Here is a 20,629-nt window from a genome sequence, read left to right as displayed (position 1 = left end):
GGCATCTGCTTTCTCAACTTAAGCCTCAGTTGCCCTCACTTTCTAGCACCCCCCCAAAGCAGGGTCCCGACGAGGGACTGGATGGAACCAGGGCAAGCTGGTAAGTTATGTGCTACCCTGGCATCGAGATGGGCCAGGCCAAGGTGCCATGATTCTTAACTATAGGTTAATAGTTTGATCATAGACAAATGCTGTCATGATCCAAAAGTAACGACTAGACTAGGACCGTGCTAGGAATAGGAAAGATTATCTGGCCTGAGCACTGAAGTCTGAGATTGAGATGGCCCTAGGAGAACAATTCTATAAGCTTAAAGTATTTCTTACCTTGTTCATACAAAATGATTTATATTATGTATGCTTATATGTTGGTTGGTCAAGGAGAGGAGAAACACACCCAGGGAATTCTGTTCTAGGGTGGGTTGATCTGCTAAATGAGAATCTGTCCTAGAAGCAGCTTTCCCGTGGGTCCTGACTAGCTTGGATGAGACTGAGCATTTCTCCCCTTCAAACTGCCTTCAGTAAATAATTTCAGTATATTGGAAGAGGCAGTTTCCCTTTTCTCTCAGTGATCTCAGGTGCTAGTCAGGCCTGATCTTTGGGATGTAGATTTCAGGCTCTAGCCAGGCTAGTCTTTGGGGTGCAAAGCTCAGATACTTGTCTTTGGGATGTAGATTCCAAGCTCTAGCAGACTGGTCTTTGGGATGCAAATCCATGTGCTTGTAGCTTGTGAAAGTGCTTGTGAAAGGTTTCAGTCTTGGTTTTGTATCTTCTTTCCCTAGGCCAAAATTACTGGCATGCAGATGTAAAGAAACAATGTATGTTTTTCTGCCTCAATGTTCTTTCTGTAATTCCTTTTGATGACATCACTGTCTTGCGCCCTTTAGAGGTACCATGATCTATATAAGGGAGTTTTCAGGGCTCTCGAGGGGAACACATGCTTTAGAGAACCTGAGGTGATGTTCTGAGAGAACCAAAGAGACAGGTCTGAGAGAATGGGGACAGATGCTGAGAGAACAGAGAGCACATGCTTGAGAGATCCTGGGGCCTCTATGACGTAAACTTCTTCCATGTAATAAACTGCTACTAAGACCAACCAGCCTGGCTCTCATTTCCTTCCTTAGCCTGACTATCGCCATCAACCTCCCTGGAGTGGAGAAACGACCTGAGACTACCGAACGTGGAAGGCGGGAGAGATAGGCCGAGGCTGTCCCTTTGCCCGTCCTTTTTGTGTGTGTTTACACAACTTACTATATGACTGAAAATGTAAATGAGAACTACAGTGAGAAGCCAGTAAGTGCTAAGAGAACAGTTTATATCACATACACCAGGAACAAGAATTTTGGTGATTTTCTGTAGAATATGAGGTATTCATGCATATTTTTGTCAGAGTACAAACTGATTTGATTCTATGATAACCATTATGAAGGGTCTGCAAATGCTTATTGGCCAACTAACTTCTATGCTTACAATCTGTCACTGTCACTGTCACTGTCCTCCACTGATTGTTCATCGATTTGCTCGAGCGGTTCCAGTAATGTCTCCATTGTGACAATTGTTACTATGTTTGGCATATCGAATATGTCATGGGTAGCTTGGCAGGCTTTGCCATGCAGGCGAGATACCTCGGTGGCTTGCCAGGCTCTCCAAGAGGGGCGGAGGAACCAAACTTAGGTCAGCCATGTTGACTGCATGCAAGGCAAACACCCTACCTGCTGTGCTATCGCTTCAGCTCCATGCTTACAATATGATCTAGAATTAATTCTGTGTATCTACCATTCTGTGTATCTATCTATCACCTCCAATACCTCCACTACCAGCCGCCGCCTTGCTCCAGGATGCTTTCTGGACCACATGGCTGCGAAGCGGCATGCAACACATTAAGACACTTAATACCCATCTTCCAGGATTGCCGCACCATATTTGATAGATTCTGATATGGTTTGAACTATGGGAACACCTACAAGGGTGATTAGAGGCCACCCCAAAAGCCTCTATCCCTCTTGGAGAGCCTGGCAAGCTACTGAGAGTATTCCACTTGCACGGCAGAACCTGGCAAGCTATCCATTGTGTATTCAATATGCCAAAACCAGTAAATAAAATGGGTCTCATTCCTCTGACCCTGAAAGAGCCACAAACACGACAGCATTGAGAAGGATGTGGAAGGAGAGGCTGATAAAATCTCAAGACCAAACTAGGCTGCCAAAACGAAGAAAGACAAAAACGACTGTCTGTACTTTAAATGCACGTATGCTGGCATCAGATGCATCCATCGAGGACCTGATGGTACAAATGCGAAAGTTCAAGTATGACATCATTGGTCTGACCGGGACGAGAAGACATCAATAACATCAAGCCGTTTTCGACACTGGAGAGGAACTGTTCTTCAGATCTTGTGTAAAAAGAGGCGTCAGTGGTGTTGGTGTCCTTGTCAACACTAACTTGACCATGAGCATTGATTCATTTGAATGCCTAACAACCCGAATCGGATGATTATACTTGAATAGATGTGGCTCACTGCCGGCAGTTTCTATCTTTGTTGTCTACTCACCAGCATCTAATTATGAGGAAGGAGAAATTGAGAAGTTCTACATGGAGCTGGAGAAGTTCTATAAAGACGACCACATCTTCTACAAGATCATTGTGGGTGATTTCAATACCAAGATAGAACCAAGAAGATCAGCTGAAGAACTCCACATTAGAACCCATGGACTAGAATGGAATGAACAGGGTGAGAGACTGAGTTCATTATGTCTACCAAGACCATCCATGGTAACTCTCAGTTTCAGAAGGCCGAATCTAAAGGTTGGACATGGGAGTCTCCCAGTGGACGGTTCCACAACAAAATTGACCACATATTCAATCAACGGTTTTGTCTGACCGATATCACTGTTGTCCCAAATTTCTGAAACTCTTGAGCTTATTTGCCAACATGGCTTGGCACATGCCTCAGACAACCGCAGGCAAACATCCGAGCTTGCAAAGCAGTGCAGAGAAGCAATAAAGGAAAAACTCAAAGAGAGAAGAGCAGCAGAGCTGGTAGATGTGGCAGAAGCTGGGAAAAGTATTTGCAATGCCCAGCTGTCCTTCGCCAACTAGAAGACCAACATGACTGCCCTCCTATGTCCTGATGGATCTATCACATCTTCCAGAATGGCAATGAAGAATATTATCCATGACTTCTACTCAGATCTCTTTGATAGCCACATCTATCTGCCCACATACCAAATTGCGCAGGATGGATATGTCGTTTCCAATATTCTCCCTTCCGAAATCTGACACTCCGTTTTGTCGGTAAAGAAAGGAACAGCATCTGGCCCAGACAAGGTCAGACCTGAACACCTGAAGAACCTGCCATCAGTACTCATCAATACATTGGCTCGTTACCTGTCTGAATGCAAGGTTCCATCCCAATGAAAAACCAGCAGGATTGTACTACTGTACTACTGTACAAGAAGGGAGACATCCACGACATTGGCAACTACCGCCTGATCTGCCTGTTGTCTGTCATCTACAAGCTGTTCACTAGAGTCATCCTAAATAGGATTGGCAGAACACTAGATGAAGGACAGCCATGTGAACAAGCCAGGTTCCACAAAGGATTCAGTACCATTGACCATATCCACATGATAACCACTCTCATTGAGGTTTCTATGGAGTTCAAGATGCCGCTCTGTTTAACGTTCATTGATTAAAGAAGGCCTTTGATTCTGTTGAGATGGAAGCAGTCATTGAAGCTCTAGCCAATCAAGGCATTCAAACTCAATACATCAGGATCTCCATGAGCTGTATTATAGATTCACTACTAGGTTATCACCATTTCACTGAAACTCTTCAATGGCACCCTAGAGAACGACATGCGACGACTGGAATGGGAAGGAATGAGAGTGAAGATAGATGGTCGGCAACTACACCACCTCCGCTTTGCTGATGACATCGTTCTAATAACACCAAACATTAGCCAAGCAGCACAAATGCTGGCCGACTTCGACCATGAGTGTGGAAAGGTCAGACTACAGCTGAATCTCACAAAGACAATGTTCATGAGAAACAGTCTCGTTCCTGATATCCCATTATCTCTCAATGGAACGTCCATCTCCGAATGCAACAGTTATGTGTACCTAGATCGAGAAGTCAAGATGACGAATGACCTGGCACCTGAGTTGCTCAGGAGGAAGAGAGCGGCTTGGAAAGGCTACAAGAACGTAGAAGAAATAGTGAAGAGGACGAAGAACCTCTGGCTCCAGGCACATCTTTTTGATTCCACTGTTCTTCCTGCATTAACATACGCCTCAAGGCCCATGTTGGGCCTTACAAAAACAGGATGAGAATGCTATTCAGGTCTCCCAAAGAGGAATCAAAAGAGCTATGCTTGGAGTATCATGTTTCATGCAAATTAGAGAAAGAACCCGGAGTTCCAGCCACTGTCAATGGTCAAGAATCACAGACACTGTCTCATTTGCCAAGGCATTGATAATCAGATGGGCTGGTCACGTAATGAGATTTGGAGACGACTGCTGGACTAAAGTCATTACCGACTGGATTCCACAGGCTGTCAAAAGACCATGTGGTCGCCCACCTATGAGATGGTCAGACTTTTTCGTCAAGACCCTGAATGATCGGTTTGAGGATCTTCACGTTGCTAGAATGAGCAGAAGCCATTGGGCTACACTAGCACGCGACAGGGATGAATGGAGATGTTACTGGCACCCACTCTAGTAAATCGATGAGTAACGGGATGTCAAGTGATCAAGTGATCTATCCAAAGAAGGGTTGGAGTGATATCACACCAGGTAGAGTGTTTGCCTTGCATGCAGCTGACCTGGGCTCAATTCCTCCATCCTGTTTGAAGAGCCCGAATAGCTACCAAGAGTATCCCATCTTCACCGCAGACCCTGACAAGCACCCCGTGGCATGTTATATATGCCAAAAATAGTAACAAGTCTCACAATAGAGACATTACTGGTGCCCACTCGAGCAAATTGATGAACAACCGGAGATCAGTGCTATAGTGCTACAATCAAAAGAATACAAAGCCCTTACTTGAAGGATAAAGCCACACCTATTCAATATATTGCTACTTAAAATACCAAGGATAAGAAAAACCAAAAGTACCCAATGATCAAATATTTCATAAGGAAGATATGGTATATTCACACAATAGGATCCTACTCAGATATAAAGCTAAAAAACTGAAAGATGAAATATTTCCATTTGTGACAACTTGGATGGAGTGGAGGTGTAGTTATAGACATAATAATTCAGAAGAGAAATATATACCCAGATGATGTCACTCATAAACTCAGTGTAAAGAAGCGGAATAAGGGAAAGGACACACCACACATGGAGCTGGACCAAGGGGGAATCCTTGAGGAAATGGGGGGGGGGAAGTTGATCAATAGATGGAGGCAGATGGAGTTGAGCAATTTTTCAGGGTATATTGTGCCCATTCACCTTTGCAGTGAGTAACAGAGCGCATCTGAAGCATATACTGCAATGAAAATAATTTCTGTCAAATAAATAAGTAAAACAGTCTTCAGAGCAACATCAAATGAAGTTTTAAGGAGGCTTTCAGGGCCCCACACTCACCTTGTAGCTCTGACATGCAACTTCAACAAGAGCAGTGACATGTCCTTTGTGCTGTGGTGACCGCTCACAGCACCAGCAGATGAGCTGACCATCATCTTCACAGAACAGGTGGAACTGCTCTCCATGTTTCTCACACAAACTTTCATAGTCTGTCTCCTTGATGGTTTCAATGATATTTCCCAGCTGCTTGTTGGGCTGAATGCTATCACTTTTAAAAGGTTTCCTACACTGAGGACAATGAAATGTCCTCGAAGATGATGTTTCAGAGGTTTGGTTCTCAGTAAAACTCACTATGCACATGCGGCAGTAGTTGTGCCCACAGCTGATTGTCACAGCCTCAGTCATCATATCCAGGCAGATAGGGCATTTAACTTCCTCCAACAACTTCTTGGTAACTGTAGCTGAGGCCATGGCTTTTGCAGAAATGCTGTAATATTGGATCAAGTGGTAGAGATTATGCAATCAAAATTTCCCAGTGTATCAGAAATACACCTCAGTTGAGTTTCTGCACCTCCTCTGACCTTGAAAAACATCTGAGAGATATGAATTAAAATTGAGAAAATTCATTTCATGTAACTGTGCTGTCAAAGAGAGTGCTCAGAATCACAATATTGCCTTAAATGGAGTATAATAATAATTGAATGAACTGCAGCATTTAGTTCCTTCATTCTACTAATAGAATTTCAGTTGTTTATTATTTCCTGAGTCTGTGGGTGATATAATAGAACAGTCAAATATTGCACTTTTTCCAAGAAAAAGTGGGCTTGAAATTCAGAGAGAATGAGAGGACAGGCTTCCTGATAAAACTAAAGCAAAGGAGAGAAACTCATGCAGGGAGAGTAACAATCCCATTCTACGAGAAGTTGCTTCATCAGCATTGGGTTGATTTTCTTGTATCTGCTATTGGAATTAGATAGGAAGAATTCCTTGAGAAAAATCACATCTGTCTGCACTGAGTAATCAATTCCAAGTTCCTGCTACCTGTCTCCCTCTTTAAAAGACTAAAAGATACAGGTATAAAACCCAGGCTAAGTAGAGCTTCCTCCAGGAGGATAATGAAGCCTACAGTCAACCTGAAGAAGCTGTGTGCCCTTTCCGTCAGCCTCTCTGACCTGAGATCAGAGTTAAAAGAGGTGGGAGAGGAAGGTCTCATCCTGAGATCAGAGCTCCTGAAGACCCAGATAGGTGACTGTCACTTCTCAGGCCAACCTGGTCTCCCAGAAGTCAGAGGGACTGGAGCCCACAAACTTACCAGAAACCTGGATGTGGGGCAGAGAGAACAGATTGGGACGACAGGCCTCTGTGGATCCTGGTGGTTTATCTCCTGGTGTCCAGCAGTTAGAACCTGAGATGGGAGCACAGGACTTTGTTCAAGGAACACAGGACTTTGCTCTTCATCCACATGGTTACAGCTAGGGGAACCTTTGTCCCCTATTCTCAATGCAGAGTGTTTGTGGGGAGGGAATAGAGACAGGATGAGGTAGAAAACAAACACTTCTGTGACCTGAGACTGATGAGCTATTCCAACAACTAATGCTGCCTTTTGTACTAAAGTTACTGTGAATGCATTTCTCTCAAAATAAGCTATGAAAATTATTTCTTTAGAGGCATAGAGAATATCTTCCTGCACCATTTATTCCCCTTTGTGCTATGTTCCAATCTCTCCAGGCTTCCCCTCCTGGGCCTTGCTCACCACAGACACTTGATCTGCTGAGACATGGCTTGGGTCTGGTGAGTGAGAAAACAGATAGAAGGGAAACTAAGAAAGCAAAATCCAGAAAAGTAGTTTTTAAGGCACTGATAACTGAGACATTCAGAGAGGCAGACACACCCCCACAAACTATCAAACACATACTCACACACACACAGAACTAATTCACAGATGCTGCAAATTGATTTGCACTTAACAAACTCACACAGTCCCCACACAAATTCTGACTCTTTCCTTCACATATACACACATACACACACAACACACCACAACCCATGTGCATGCTTCTTATTCTCCCATAACAATGATCTGATATTTCACTACCTTATTCACAGAGCAGACAGTCCTTATTTCTTACAGTCTCCAGGTAGCTGTCACTATCTGAGTCCTCAGTAAAGAGAGTCACTCTGACTGAATCAAACTCCTAAGTGAAACTAATGTGAGGTGGAGCCCAGTCCTATCAGGGAGGAAATGTGAGAAGTTGCTGATGTGGTTTTTTTATTTATTTATTTTGGGGGGAAATTATTATTATTATTTTAATTTTTATTAGTGAAACACGATGAGTTACAGTTGCTGATGTTTTGCCCTGAGTTTGTTCTAAGAAGAGGGACAAGGTAGGAATAATACCCTCTTTAACAGCTTAAAAGAAGGAACAGGAATTTCGTAGGAAGCTGTTTTGTGTGCCCAGCAGAAAATCAAATCAGGAAGCCTGTACAGGGCAGCTCAGACACTCACTGACTTCAGATGTTTCTACCTTTTCAACCAAGCCTGTAGGAATCTAGCAGCCTTTCTGGGTCAACCATCTCTCAGCTCTTCCAGGTGCTTCACTGTTTTCCACAGCACAGGAGGATGAGGGGAAAGGGTGAAAGAATAGCAGGACTCTTGGGCATGAGAACACACCATCCCCATCCTCCTTGTCTCTGCTGTCTCCTTCCTCCTCACTGTCCCTAGCAGAACACAGGACTCAGCGCAGGAAAGCAGAGTCAATACCAGGACACCTCTAGAGCTGAATATACTGACTCTGGATACTGCCCATTGTTGGGTGTGGTAGATTGTCTCAATAATGTTAATTGGATTGGTACCTTTGACCTCTGTCCAGCAGGTTGGTTCCAAAGAATGAGACACACCTAGTTGCTTGTTCAGGCAGCAAGTTAGCCTTGACACTACCGAACAAAGGGCTCCTTGGTCTTTTATTATGTCCACCCACCATTTCCCTCCTCCCTCTCATCACATACACTGTTCATGAGTGAGTACGTGGAACAAAGGATAAACTGTAAGTGCAGCTGTGGGTATGGGGACATGCAGGAGATAAGCAATAGCTTTGAGACTATGGGGATGCTAATTCCTGCTGTCAGGGCTTTCTTGTCAAGCTGTCTGTGCTATGGCTCCCCCTAAGTCTTTTCAAACCTTTCCCAGTAGGATTAATCCTGCTGGGCTCTACACTCTTCCTAGAAGAATATTTCCTGCGTAGGTCAAAGACTTTTCCTGATTGGCTTAAGCAGGAAATGTCCTGTGAGGGCCAGTGCTTTCCCTTAGTCTTGTTAACCCAAGATAAGGCCCATACCTTAGGGGCTGTATTCTTAGGGTGATTTCTCACAGGGAAGTGCTGTCCTTTGAGCTGCTTGGGGCCTCCCCTAGAAATAAGAACTGGGGTCAGAGGGGTAGAAGCTGAAGGTACAGCCTAGGACTGTCTGCTGGTCCAGTATCTCATGTGTGAGGCAAAACTAGGAATTAGGTTCTCTCCCACTCACCTAGTACAGAATCTTTCTTAAAGTCTGCATTCTTTTGGTGCTCAAACATTTTTCACCATTTTGTTTCCCAGTGTCCCATTGTGTTATGACTTGTCCTGGAGTAGGAAGTCACACCCAGGACAGACACTTCACAACCTGGGGCATAGACAATAGAGAATGATACTTGGGTCCTTAATCTGATGATGATTTCTGGCATATTCCATGCGTTTCTCTGTGTAGATTTAGCTCTGGGTCCTGATCGAGTGATTCTCAAATGTGGTCCTGTCTAAGGATCATTATGGAATAGCATATGAGTGTCAAAAAGAAAAGAAATATCAACTATAAGAAATACCAATAGATCGGAGGGGTGGGGAGTTGGAAGGAAACTGGACATTGGTGGAGGGTAGAGGGCACTGGTCAGCGGACTGGTGCAGGAAAAATATACGCCTGAAGCCCAATCAACAATACCTTTGTAACTTTTTACTTCATGGTGATTCAATAAAATTAAATATAAAAAAAAGAAAAAATAAAGAAATAACAACGGGGTTTTGATCTGAGAACCTGCTATGGTTCCCTGACCACCACAAGGAGTAATTCCGAGTGCAGATCCAGGAGAAAGCTCTGAGCATCACCAGATATGACCCAATCCACTGTAACCCCACAGTTAAAGAAATAATTTTAGGATATCATTGGTTTGTCCTTTCTCACTTGCCACGAGGAGCTTAGGTTTATGGGATTACACCCAACACAGTGCTCCCGAGTTACTCCCATTCCTCTGTGCTTGTCCATAACGTCTCTATGCTCTCTTCCCTAACCAGCTAATAAGCTTTTCCCCTAATCAGATTCTGTTAACTTGTAAGGTTAGATCCTTCTAGGACACTGAACTTGTATCGTAAGTTAATATTGCCTTTCTCCTCTCCTTATATCTTTTGCGTAGTTTACTTTAAAGCAATGTCCTTTTTGTGTGGACAAGGGAAGACAGTTAATATTATGGTTTTGTAACTTCGGACCAAATTGTCTTTGAACAATACAAACTCGGAGCCATTTGCTTCCTTGACTTAAGTCTCAGTTGCCCTTAGTTCCTAGCACCACAAAAGCAGACTCCCAGTGAAGGACTGAATGGATCCAGGACAACCTGTGAGCTACCCTGGCATTGAAATGGGCCAGACGAAAGTGCCACAATACTTAAACTATAAAAGTTAAGAGCATGGTCATGGACAAATGCTGTCATGATCCAAAAGTAATGATGAGATTAGGATCCTGCTAGGGATAGAAAGACTAATCTGGCCTGAGCACGGTAGTCTGAGATCGAGATGACCCAAGAGAGCAATTCTACAAGCTTAATGTATCTCTTACTGTGTTTATACAACAAACAAACACAGTCCTCTCGTTGTTCATTGATTTGCTCAAGCGGTCCCAGTAACGTCTCCATCGTAAGACTTGTTGTTACTGTGTTTGGCATATTGAATATGTCACGGGTAGCTTGCCAGGCTTTGCCGTGCAGGCGAGATACTCTCGGTAGCTTGCTGTGCTCTCTGAGAGGGGTGGAGGAATCGAACCTGGCTAGCCTGGGCTGGCTGCATGCAAGGCAAATGCCCTACCTCTGTGCTATTGCTCCAGCCCATATACATACAAAATGATTAATATTATGAATGTTTATATGTTTGTTGGACAAGGGGAGGAGAAATATACCGATGGGATTCCGCTCTTGGGTGGGTCATCCTGCTGAATGAGAATCTGTCCTAGAAGCAGCTTTCCTTGAGAGAAGGATTTTACCCCTATTGATTGTAACCACACCTATGTGTAAGCCCCTGCCCCTCATGTTTGGGTATTTAACTAGGTTCTAAGAGGGGCCTGAAAAATCAGAAGAAGGAGAATGAGAGAGGCAGAGACAGGAGGATATTGAAGTAGGATTGAGAAGGAGAATGAAAAAACTGCAGCTGACACCAACTAGCCTGGTCCTCGTTCCTTCCTTCGCCTGCCCATCGCCATCGACCTCCCCAAGTGGGGAAAGCCGCCCAAGACTAACAAACATGGGCCTCAAAGAGAGATAGAGCTCTGCGCCACTGCCCCTTAGTACATATACGATAATGATAGCCAGAGATAAACAACAACCTCATTAAGGACTTTTCCTGTGCCAACTAGCCAATCTTACACTGTTTCCTGGTGGGTGAGGAGGGCTGCTTCATGAAAAGGAGAGGAGGGTGAAAATGAACCTTAGGAGCAACACTGTGGAGAGTCCATTGTTCTGTGCGTGCCTATGAAGTAGTGGGTCAGTATGGAAGAGTCTAATACTAACCAATTGTGGGTCATCTTCCTAATGAATGAAGGCATTCACCTATGAGTCTGGGGTGCAGGAAGCCAGATCCTAGGAAGAGAAATGCCAGTGACTGTGTCTAACAAATTTCTACACTCAGAGTTCCCTGTGTGGGGAAAAATCAGTCTCAGAAATTTCTGGACACTATTCCTTTGCAGGTTCCTTCTCAACAACTGGGGTACTCTGACTCCAGTTTAAAGGGAAACTCCCAAACTTGCACACACTTGGAGGGTATTATATTACATCTTCATGGAAAGCATTTCTGAATATTTTACTTATATTTATTAAATTTGACTTCCATCATGGCAATGCAATATTCACAAGGTAGATATTTGGCTGTATCTTCACTTATAGCATATAGATAGTTATGTGGGAGGAATTTTGTAGCATTGTGTTGAGAATACTGAAAGGTTTCTTTGTAGACTATATATGGTTTTTGATACATATTTGTGAGTATGTGATGCACAGCATGTCATCCAGCTAAGTTGTCAGATGCATACTAAGATGGAAGTGTATGCGTCTGTACAATGCACGTTGTGGGATGTGAATTGCACATGGCATCTATTAGTGAGAGATGTGTGGCATGAGGAGATGCAGTGGCTGTGTGTGTGTTGTGTATGTGTTCTGTTGGAGATGAGGGCATGTTGACATGCAATGGTACCAGAAATCCATGGGGTTCATGGAAGCTCCAACTTCCATAAGACTGTTTCTGTCTTAAAATAAAATTGGAGGTGAAAAGCTGGACATCCGGGATAGAGAACAGGGACATTAGATAATAACACATTACAAAAGGGATAGGACAAAGTTTTCAGATGCTATGGGAAAGAGAAGAGTCAGCTCTCAGAGGCTGGAAGAAAGGACATAGGAAAGTGGGCTTGAAATAAACAGCCTGGGAAAGGAGTGGCCTAATCCCTTCAGAAGGATGACGTGGCTAAGAATTTCTCTGAAGGAAGTCTTGGCAACCTTGCAAATAATTTGTGCTTACTTCTCTCTGAGACTGAAAGAGAGCAAAATCTCTTTTTTGATGCCAGGAACAGCTGTCCATGAGTCAAATAAATACTTATTTTAAAAAATATGCTGTGTGTCAGACTATACAACTCGCTGTCATGTAGTCATATATGCTCTCCCACAAAAATTATGTTATTTCAAGTTCAGTAAATAAAATGATTTATTTTGATGACACTAAAGGATATTTGACAGACAAAAGAAACCAAGAGAAGTCAGTTAAAATCACCTGTGTTGAGGAACAGAAAGAAGAAAAAGTGAAGAGAAATGAACAGAGCTTCAAAGCTGTATGCTGTCTACTTTACAATGGAACTCCAGAAAGTAGAAGGAAAGTGAAATCAAATGGCATCTTCGTAAAAAGTCAGCGGATCAGGGAATAAATCACAAATGGAAATTACTAAGACCTTGAGAGAAATGAAAATGAACTAAAACTTATAGGACTCATAACAAGCAATGCTTAGAATGAAATGTATTGAGGAGACACAGCCAAAGAGAAAGGCAGACTCTTGAAAGCACCAAGATCAAAACAGGAATTTGCATATAAAGTAAATTCCACAAGACTCACAGCAGATCTATTACATGAGATTCTAGGAGACAAAAGAGAATGGTACCATATGGTAAAATGAATGCCTCATCAAGAATACTATATTCAGCTCAATTATCATTCAGATTTTCTCTCCCCACAGTTACTATATTGTGTATTTTTAGGATTTATTTATTTCATGTTAATTAAAGCTGCTCTATTAGCAGAGAGCCTCCATGCCCAACCTGCACCATTTCAACAGGCCCAGATCCATGTCTCCTCTGTTTAATTCTCTCCACCCAGCCCTTAAGAATAACTGAAATCTGCAATGCCCCAAGGGTCCCCTCCCAGAGGCCCCCAATCCCCTATAAAATCAGTTGTATCAAAAAACCCTCCAGTTTCATTTACTTTGACCTTTTTTCTTTTATTAGATTGCTTTAGAGAGACACATGTGAGATTATTTTCACTTTTTTCTTTCAAATTTTAATTTTATTACAACACCATAATTACAAAGTTATTTATAGTTGAATTTTTGAGAGACCTTTTAAAAAATCAATTATAGAAGAGGTAACACGATAATTAAACCAAAACTCCAGAAATACCACAAAATTTTAAATCAATGATAAATCTTAAAAAATTCTTTTCAAAACTGTATCATCTTACTTTTTTTCTAGTAAAGCAATGGTCAGAGTTCTGCTGAGGGTTTGTTCAGCAAATGCTTTCTATGGAAATCCCTCTAGTGCTATTTGTCAGCCTAGGGGCTGTCAAGTCCTCTCTAGTAATTAAATTCTGTCCTTGCTGGTTGAGAGTGAATGGGGGCAAGAACTCATATATATCTACACTTTGGATGATGGGTAAAGGTAGATAACTTAAAAAATTAGAGCAATTGTATTTAAATCTTGGAGTTTACAGTACTGTTAACACTTTCCATGAGTATCTCCAACACTACACTCAGCACCAGAGAACCCGCTTCCCTTCCCCAGTGCCAAGGACCCATCTCTGCCCCATGGTAACTCAGTTCTGTTGACAAGATCTTTACTTCTGATGATTCTGACCATTTGTTGTTCCCTTATTATGTTTCTTTCCTATTTATTTTTTAAAATAATGTAGGAGTACTGCTGTTTGTTCAGCCATTGATTTAGCTGATTGAATTGGGCATGAACTCCAAATTACTTTTTTTTTTAAACTATCACCGTGAGATAGAGTTATAAAGTTTTCACGTTTGAGATTCAGCCATACATTGATGAAATACCAATTCTTCCACCAGTGCACATTTTCCATCACCCACATCCCAGTCCTTTCCCTGCTTCTATGGCAGACAATTTCCCCAATACAGTCTATCTAATTTGGGGCATTATGTTTTGCTCGAAATTTCCCACCACCATTCAAGCCTACCTACCAGGACAGATGCTAGATAATTTATTTTCGTTGCTCGTTTCGAATATCATGAGAGCTTGCAAGGCTGCGATTGTAAATGTAAATTTCTAGATTGTAAATGGTTGGGTTTCAGAGACATCTCTGTATGGCACTAATCCATTTTGGGATTCAACTGGGAATTTCTGGGCCAGGGCTATTGGTGTGCTATGATGGCACTGGAGGCAAATTGTGGGCATGGCAGCCAGTTTGCTGGGTGGGCGGGGACCTGGGGAGGAACAGCCCAGGTCCTCTGCCACCATGCAGCCTGGAGATTTAGTCCTGGAACCCACATATCTGGCAGGGGGGCAGGGGATTGCTTGTGGAAGCTCTTGGTTGTCGGGATTCCATCTGGAGTAGGTGGCGAGAGCACACCTGCTCCATCTGGGGTGGCCCTGTGAAATTGGCTTAGTATGGGGCATAGAAAGATCTCTAGCACTGTGGTATCTTCTGGGAGTTGGTGCTGTGTCTCTGGAACTGGGCTGTTAGTGCGCTAAGATAGCACCCTGAGGCAAATTGTGGGTGTGACAGCTAGTCTGCTGGGTGCGCGGGGACCTGGGGAGGGACAGCCCAGGTTCTTCACCACCATGTGCCCTAGAGATTCAGTCCTGGAACCCGCATACAGGGGCCTTGCTTGTGGAAGCTCTTGATTGCCAGGATTCCATCTGGAGTAGGTGAGGAGACTGCACCTGCTCCATCTGGGTGTCCTGGTGAAATTGGTTCAGTATGGGGCCCAGAGAGATCTCTGGAACTATGGTGTCCTCCAGGACTTACCCCTGTGTCTCTGGGTCAGGCCTGTTGGTGCACTAAGATCCACATTACAAAATTTTCCACGGATTGTATCTTGGTGAGGTCCATCCTGAGACAGTGGAGTCAGGCAGAGGTTGTGGTGGTGATTTTGGATTGTGGAAGCAAGTGGCTGCTGGGGGCTCTGTTTGAGTGAGCACAGGTCAACCCACCCCCCTCCAATTTACTCTAGTCTGTTTAGTCATCCATGGGTCTGAGCTTTTCTGCAGCTTTTGATCTCTTTTGAGATTTATTTAGTGGTCTCTGAAGCAAGGCCAGCAGTAGAGTTTACAGGGTGGTGCTGGAGTTGGTTCATGGGGGTGACTGCCAGTGCTTCCATGTGTATTGGAAAGTGGGAGGAGGTATCCCACCCCAACTCTGAGAAAACCTGGAGATTTCAGTCACAAAAACCGCATACCAGAATTTTTAGCAGATTGTATCTTGATGAGGTCTGTCCTGAGACGAGAGTCAGGCTGAGGATATGGCGGCAATTTTGGATTGTGGAAGAAAGCAGCTCCTTGGGGCTCTTCTTGGGTGGGCCACCAGGGCAACCTTCCCCCCTCCAATTTACTCCAGTCTATTAATCCATGTGTGGGTCTGAGATTAACTGTGGCTTTGGATGTCTTTCGAGATTTATCTATGGGTCTCTGAAATAAGGCCAATAAATGAGCTTGTATAGCTGAACCGGAAGTGGTTTGTGGGTGTGGCTCCCACATAACTAACTTTTGGCCATTTAGTATCTTGGTAAACTTGGTCCCAAGTTGTTGGGGTCTGGTCCTAGGCACAGTGTCAATTTTGGGCTATCAGGAAGCCTGAAGGCACCATCAGGCTGCTGATGAACTCACCCGGTAGGTACAGGTTGACCTGCTGGCAGCACCATAACCCATTCTTCCTTAATGTACCTGTTTTTTTTTTTCCTCAAATATCTTCAGCTCAAACTATTTCTTATGCCAAAGCAGCTTCTGGGAGGGTGGTATCCTCTGTTACCATTCAGTTGCTTGTCCAACCCAATCTCCATCAGCTTGCCAGGAGCCCCTCTGGTTCTGTGCGGCATCTGACACTTTGGCTTCATGCACCCACAGCCAAAAGCAACTCTTTGCTTCATTTCCCCTCATCCCAGAGGGTTGAGCTCTCAAGGCTTATGAGTCAGAAATGTCCATTTTTATATAACTGTATATTTTCCTAAGGCTTTGTGACATTCTCTAGTCATAGTGTTGTTCCTGCTTTCACTCACTTGACCAGGAGCTCTCATCAGTCAACTCAGGCAGGATCAAAAAGAAAGTCTGACATGGAAGGCAATAGGTCGGAGATCTCACAAGACACAATAGGAGGGACAGAGAGAAGTGAAATGGAGAAATAAGGGAAGTTTATTGGGGGGGGGTGCTTCCAAGGGCCCCTGCCAGTCACTGGTGATGCTGGGGTAGAGTTGTGCCCTGGGAAAGGCTAAGTGGGATTTTATCTTGTCTTGGTTAGGAAAAGGGAACAATGGTCAGTGGGATTGGTGCATCTGGTTTATCCTTCTGTCACTGGTGAGATCCATGTGAGGAAGCATGGAATGCAGCCTGGGAGCACCTGGGGGCAGGTGGGCCAGAGTCCTGACTTCCGTGCTGAGGCTGAGGGATCTTTGACTCCCGGAATGTTGCTATTCCATCAGATGATCACTATTTCATCCTGAACAGTGCCATTTGGTCCAAACAAACTTAACAGAATGTACTTTTGAAAACAAATATATTTGGTTTTCAAAATAGTTGAAATCAAAGCCATTTTGAAACTAAGATAGTTCAGGCCTCTTTGTTTGGTATATGAGTACCTAATAAAAACTTTTCACAATTCTGTGAATAATAACTGCTATGAAAATTTAAATTCTTTCAGGATTTGTGCTGTTATCACAGTGTGGAAATAGCAAATTCTTCTCCAGTGCTGAAACACCATCCAAATCCAGTTTTACTCTGGACCTGTCTCTATGTGAAGCATCTCACTCTAAGTCAGTTGTGACATTTCCCTCACCCTTCAATGGGCAGGACCCTCTAAGTTGGTTACTGTCTGCACATATTCTCTCAGTTAGGGCTGCAGCTCAGATTATTCACCAATGGTCAAAAGAGTCACAGCCCTTTTCATTCTTTTGCTGGTATAATTTCAGCTTTCCTTATTCCCTCCCTGTCAGTTCATGTGGTACCAAACAGAGAGAACCCGAACCTTCTGAGCTCCTGTCATCCTGCTCACTGGCCTGTCAGGGTGTCTTGGAAATTAAAGATCTGAAATCACAGAGAGGGCAGGAGAGGATACACTTTCTGCAAAACATGCAATGCAATCACTTTATCTTGCATTACTTCACTATAGAGCAGACACATTATCTGCACTATAATAGATATATTATTCTATCATATAGACTAATAGCAGACTCATTATCTTTTGTGTTACTGCCTGAATATACATTACTTGAACACAGTTTTTATGCATCATAAATATTGAGGTAATAGTCTAGGTATGGAGAAATAGCCAGAAAGAAATAAGGTTCAATTTTTTTGATTTACCAAGTACTTCCTAAGCTGGTTTAACTAGAAGGTGACTTTTCTTTTTTCTACTTACTTGAGGAAGTTTGGGACAAAGAAAAAAATGGATAAGCCTCAAAATAAGGTCTGAGAGCATGAGAAAATGAGGCTTTTGGGAAAGTGTAGATGTGGGAACCAGTAGTGGCATTGTAGAAAGATATGAGCCCAGCCTCACAGTCTAGAATAATACCTACAACTTCAGGCTGGTCCCTCAGAGGAAGGGCAGTTGGGGGAGAAGTAAGGGCTAAGTTATCTTTGTTCTTTCTCAGTCTGATGGCCCAGAATCCAGACTGAGGCTCTCGTCCTGTGTCAATGTCTCTTGGTACATTTTCCAGACAAACTCCTACACCCCACTCAGTTCCTTCTCGCACATCCACTTCAAAGTAATGTCTTCCTGAGGTGAAGCGCTCACATCCCAGGATACAGGGTAAGACACGAAATCCTCCAGAAGTTTGAGACTTCAGGAAGAACCCACAGTAATCCACTTTATTCTGATTGTCAAACTGATGTAATTTTTGATAAGTGGTATCTGGATTCAGAGTCATATTGTCTGAAAAAAAATAGATTTTATTTTTAAAATTGTTTTTGAGAGGCGGCCACACCAAAAAAGCAGTGCTCAGGGCTTACTACTGTCTCTGTGCTTAGGAATCACTCCTGGATTTGGGGTGCTGGAGATTTGGTGATGGGGAAGGCCATTACTTCATCTACTGTACTATGATCCATCTCCAAAAGACTTGCTCTTATTTGCTTTGTGTTGTTATTGTTTGGAGGTCACACTCAGTGGTATTCAGGGCTTCCTCCAGGCTCTGGGCTTATGGATCACTCCTGGTGGACTGATGGGTGCTCTACCCTCCACCATTGTTCCACCAGACTTGTTTTTTAAGGGAAAAATACTTTTTATTTATTTGTTGCAATTTACCAAACTATTGATGACAGTTTTTGGCATTCAATGTTTAAGTCCAAATCCACTACCATGTCAGTATCTCTCCTGACCTGTTTTGATAGTCTTTTTTAAAATTAAAGGTAGCCTAATTCAAACGTAAATTCTCTTCTAATTATTTAAGAATCATTTTTTGAGTCTATAGTTTGCTGGCCATAGTCATCTCTGTGACATTCACAGAGAATGGGGAAGATTGAGTGAACTAAAGAATATTATTCATTAGGGGCTGGAGTGATAGCACAGCGGGTAGGGCATTTGCCTTGCACGTGGCCAAACCGGGGTTTGATTCCCAGCATCCCATCTGGTCCCCCAGCGCCACCAGGAGTAATACCTGAGTGCCTGAACCAGGAGTAACCCCTGTGCGTCACTGGGTGTGACCCAAAAAGCAAACAAAATAATTATTTATTAAAATATCTGATTAACAGTAAGTATCTAAGAGTTTCTAGGAATATTATTACCACCATCCTTACTGCTATCTTATAAAGACGTGGAATAGAGTTAACCAGAATTTACATGGATTCTGTCATTTCCAAAGCCCATTTTCTTCTTGAAAAATCGTGGAATATTGAAGCATAAATAAGACTATTCCATCTTTAATGACTACAAAATCTGTATCAGAAAGAAAAATAGACAACTAATATGATATATTGTAATTAAAGATGTAGAATTTTCTCAGATCAAAAAAACCCCCATTCTAATCTCATGTCTATCACCCAGGTCACAAAAAACATTCTAGTTCCATGGATTTTAGAGCTTACTCTATTTTCTTATATTAGATAACAGTATTCCATAAAATTAGTAAAATGTAATAAATCTAGGGGCAATATATATATGAAAATGAAATGATCATTTAAAAAATGGAAAAAACAGGAATATGGATATATATTTATACCGATTATATAATACAAATTTCAAAATTCAATATATCAATAGTATGTTTTGTTTTATTTTTTTTGGTGGCCACACCTGGCAATGCTCAGGGGTGACTCCCGGATCTGCACTGAGGAATTTCTCTTGGTGGTGCTCAGGGGACAAAATGGAGTGCTGACGATCAAACCCGAATCTGCCTCATGAAGACAAAGGCTCAACCCACTGTATTATGGCTCTGCCCCCTAGAATGTTAATCATTCTTAGAAGCACTCAAAAAGAATCAACCACTCACTGGGTTACCAAGTTAAGTAGTACAAGGATTTGGACTGATTTCCCAGTAACTTCAATCCCCTCTGCAGAAATACTTCCTGTGCTGGGTGTTCAGTGTTCCTTTGAACATTTGAAGGAACAAATCCTTGCTGGTCTTTATCACTTTTCCCATCTGGCTCTCTCCCTGAAAGACTGACCACTATGGACACATCACCTGGGACCTCTTCCCTATCTCTCTCTGTTTAATTCAACGAATGGGAAGCAGAGGAGAAGGCCCTGGGGCACAAAGCAACTGAGTAGCAGTGTGAAGTAGACATTGCCCTCCCATGCTGACTGGCAGGCTCTGCATTCCGCTCCCCATCACACTCCCCATCCTCACAGTGCCCTCCACCTGCCACTTGAGGCCCAGGCAATGATGGCTGCCTACCCATTCCTGCCTTGGGTGCTGGATATTCCTTGTTCTCTACCTTACTTCTCATCTTTATAAATAATCCCTTAATTAAATCCCTCTAGCCAGTTCTTATCATGAGTTTGACTCACAAATGAGTTAGATTTTAGTTGATATTGCCTAAACGATTGGGAAAAATCCAAAGTGTCAATGTGAAGAAAGTTAAAAAATTGAAATATGCCAGAGAGATACAATAGTGACGAGGGTGCTTCTCTCCAATTGGGCTGCCCCAGATTCGGTTCCCTGTACGTCATATGATTTTGTGAGCACCACAGGAGTTATCACTGAACATAAAGTTTGGGATTAGTCAAAGACACAGTCAGGTGTCTCTTTATAATTTATTTATTTATATTTTAATTTTAATTGTTTTGCTTTTGGGGTCACACCTTGCAATGCTCAGGGTTTTTTCTGGCTCTGCACTTAGGAATCATTCCTGGTAGTGGTCAAGGTACTATATGGGATTCTGGGAATTGAACCA

The 20,629-nt window shown here is 42.9% G+C and overlaps 1 protein-coding gene across 1 annotated transcript in view; it reads right to left on the bottom strand.

Annotated features, from left to right (window-relative positions):
• LOC130040143 (E3 ubiquitin-protein ligase TRIM38-like) overlaps window positions 1-20,629 on the bottom strand; it is a 118,609-nt gene that overhangs the window by 33,731 nt on the left and 64,249 nt on the right. The window contains exons 6-8 of the mRNA XM_056132159.1: window positions 17,661-18,173; window positions 12,006-12,057; window positions 5,587-6,013 (exon numbers count right to left, since the gene is read on the bottom strand). Of these exons, the coding sequence (XP_055988134.1) occupies window positions 5,587-6,013; window positions 12,006-12,057; window positions 17,661-18,173 (992 nt within the window). The remainder of the gene's footprint in view (window positions 1-5,586; window positions 6,014-12,005; window positions 12,058-17,660; window positions 18,174-20,629) is intronic.

This window comes from Sorex fumeus, unplaced genomic scaffold (assembly GCF_029834395.1).
Source record: "Sorex fumeus unplaced genomic scaffold, SorFum_2.1 ptg000094l, whole genome shotgun sequence".
In the NCBI taxonomy this organism is placed as follows: Eukaryota; Metazoa; Chordata; class Mammalia; order Eulipotyphla; family Soricidae; genus Sorex; species Sorex fumeus.
This window is presented reverse-complemented; position numbering and strand designations above follow the sequence as displayed.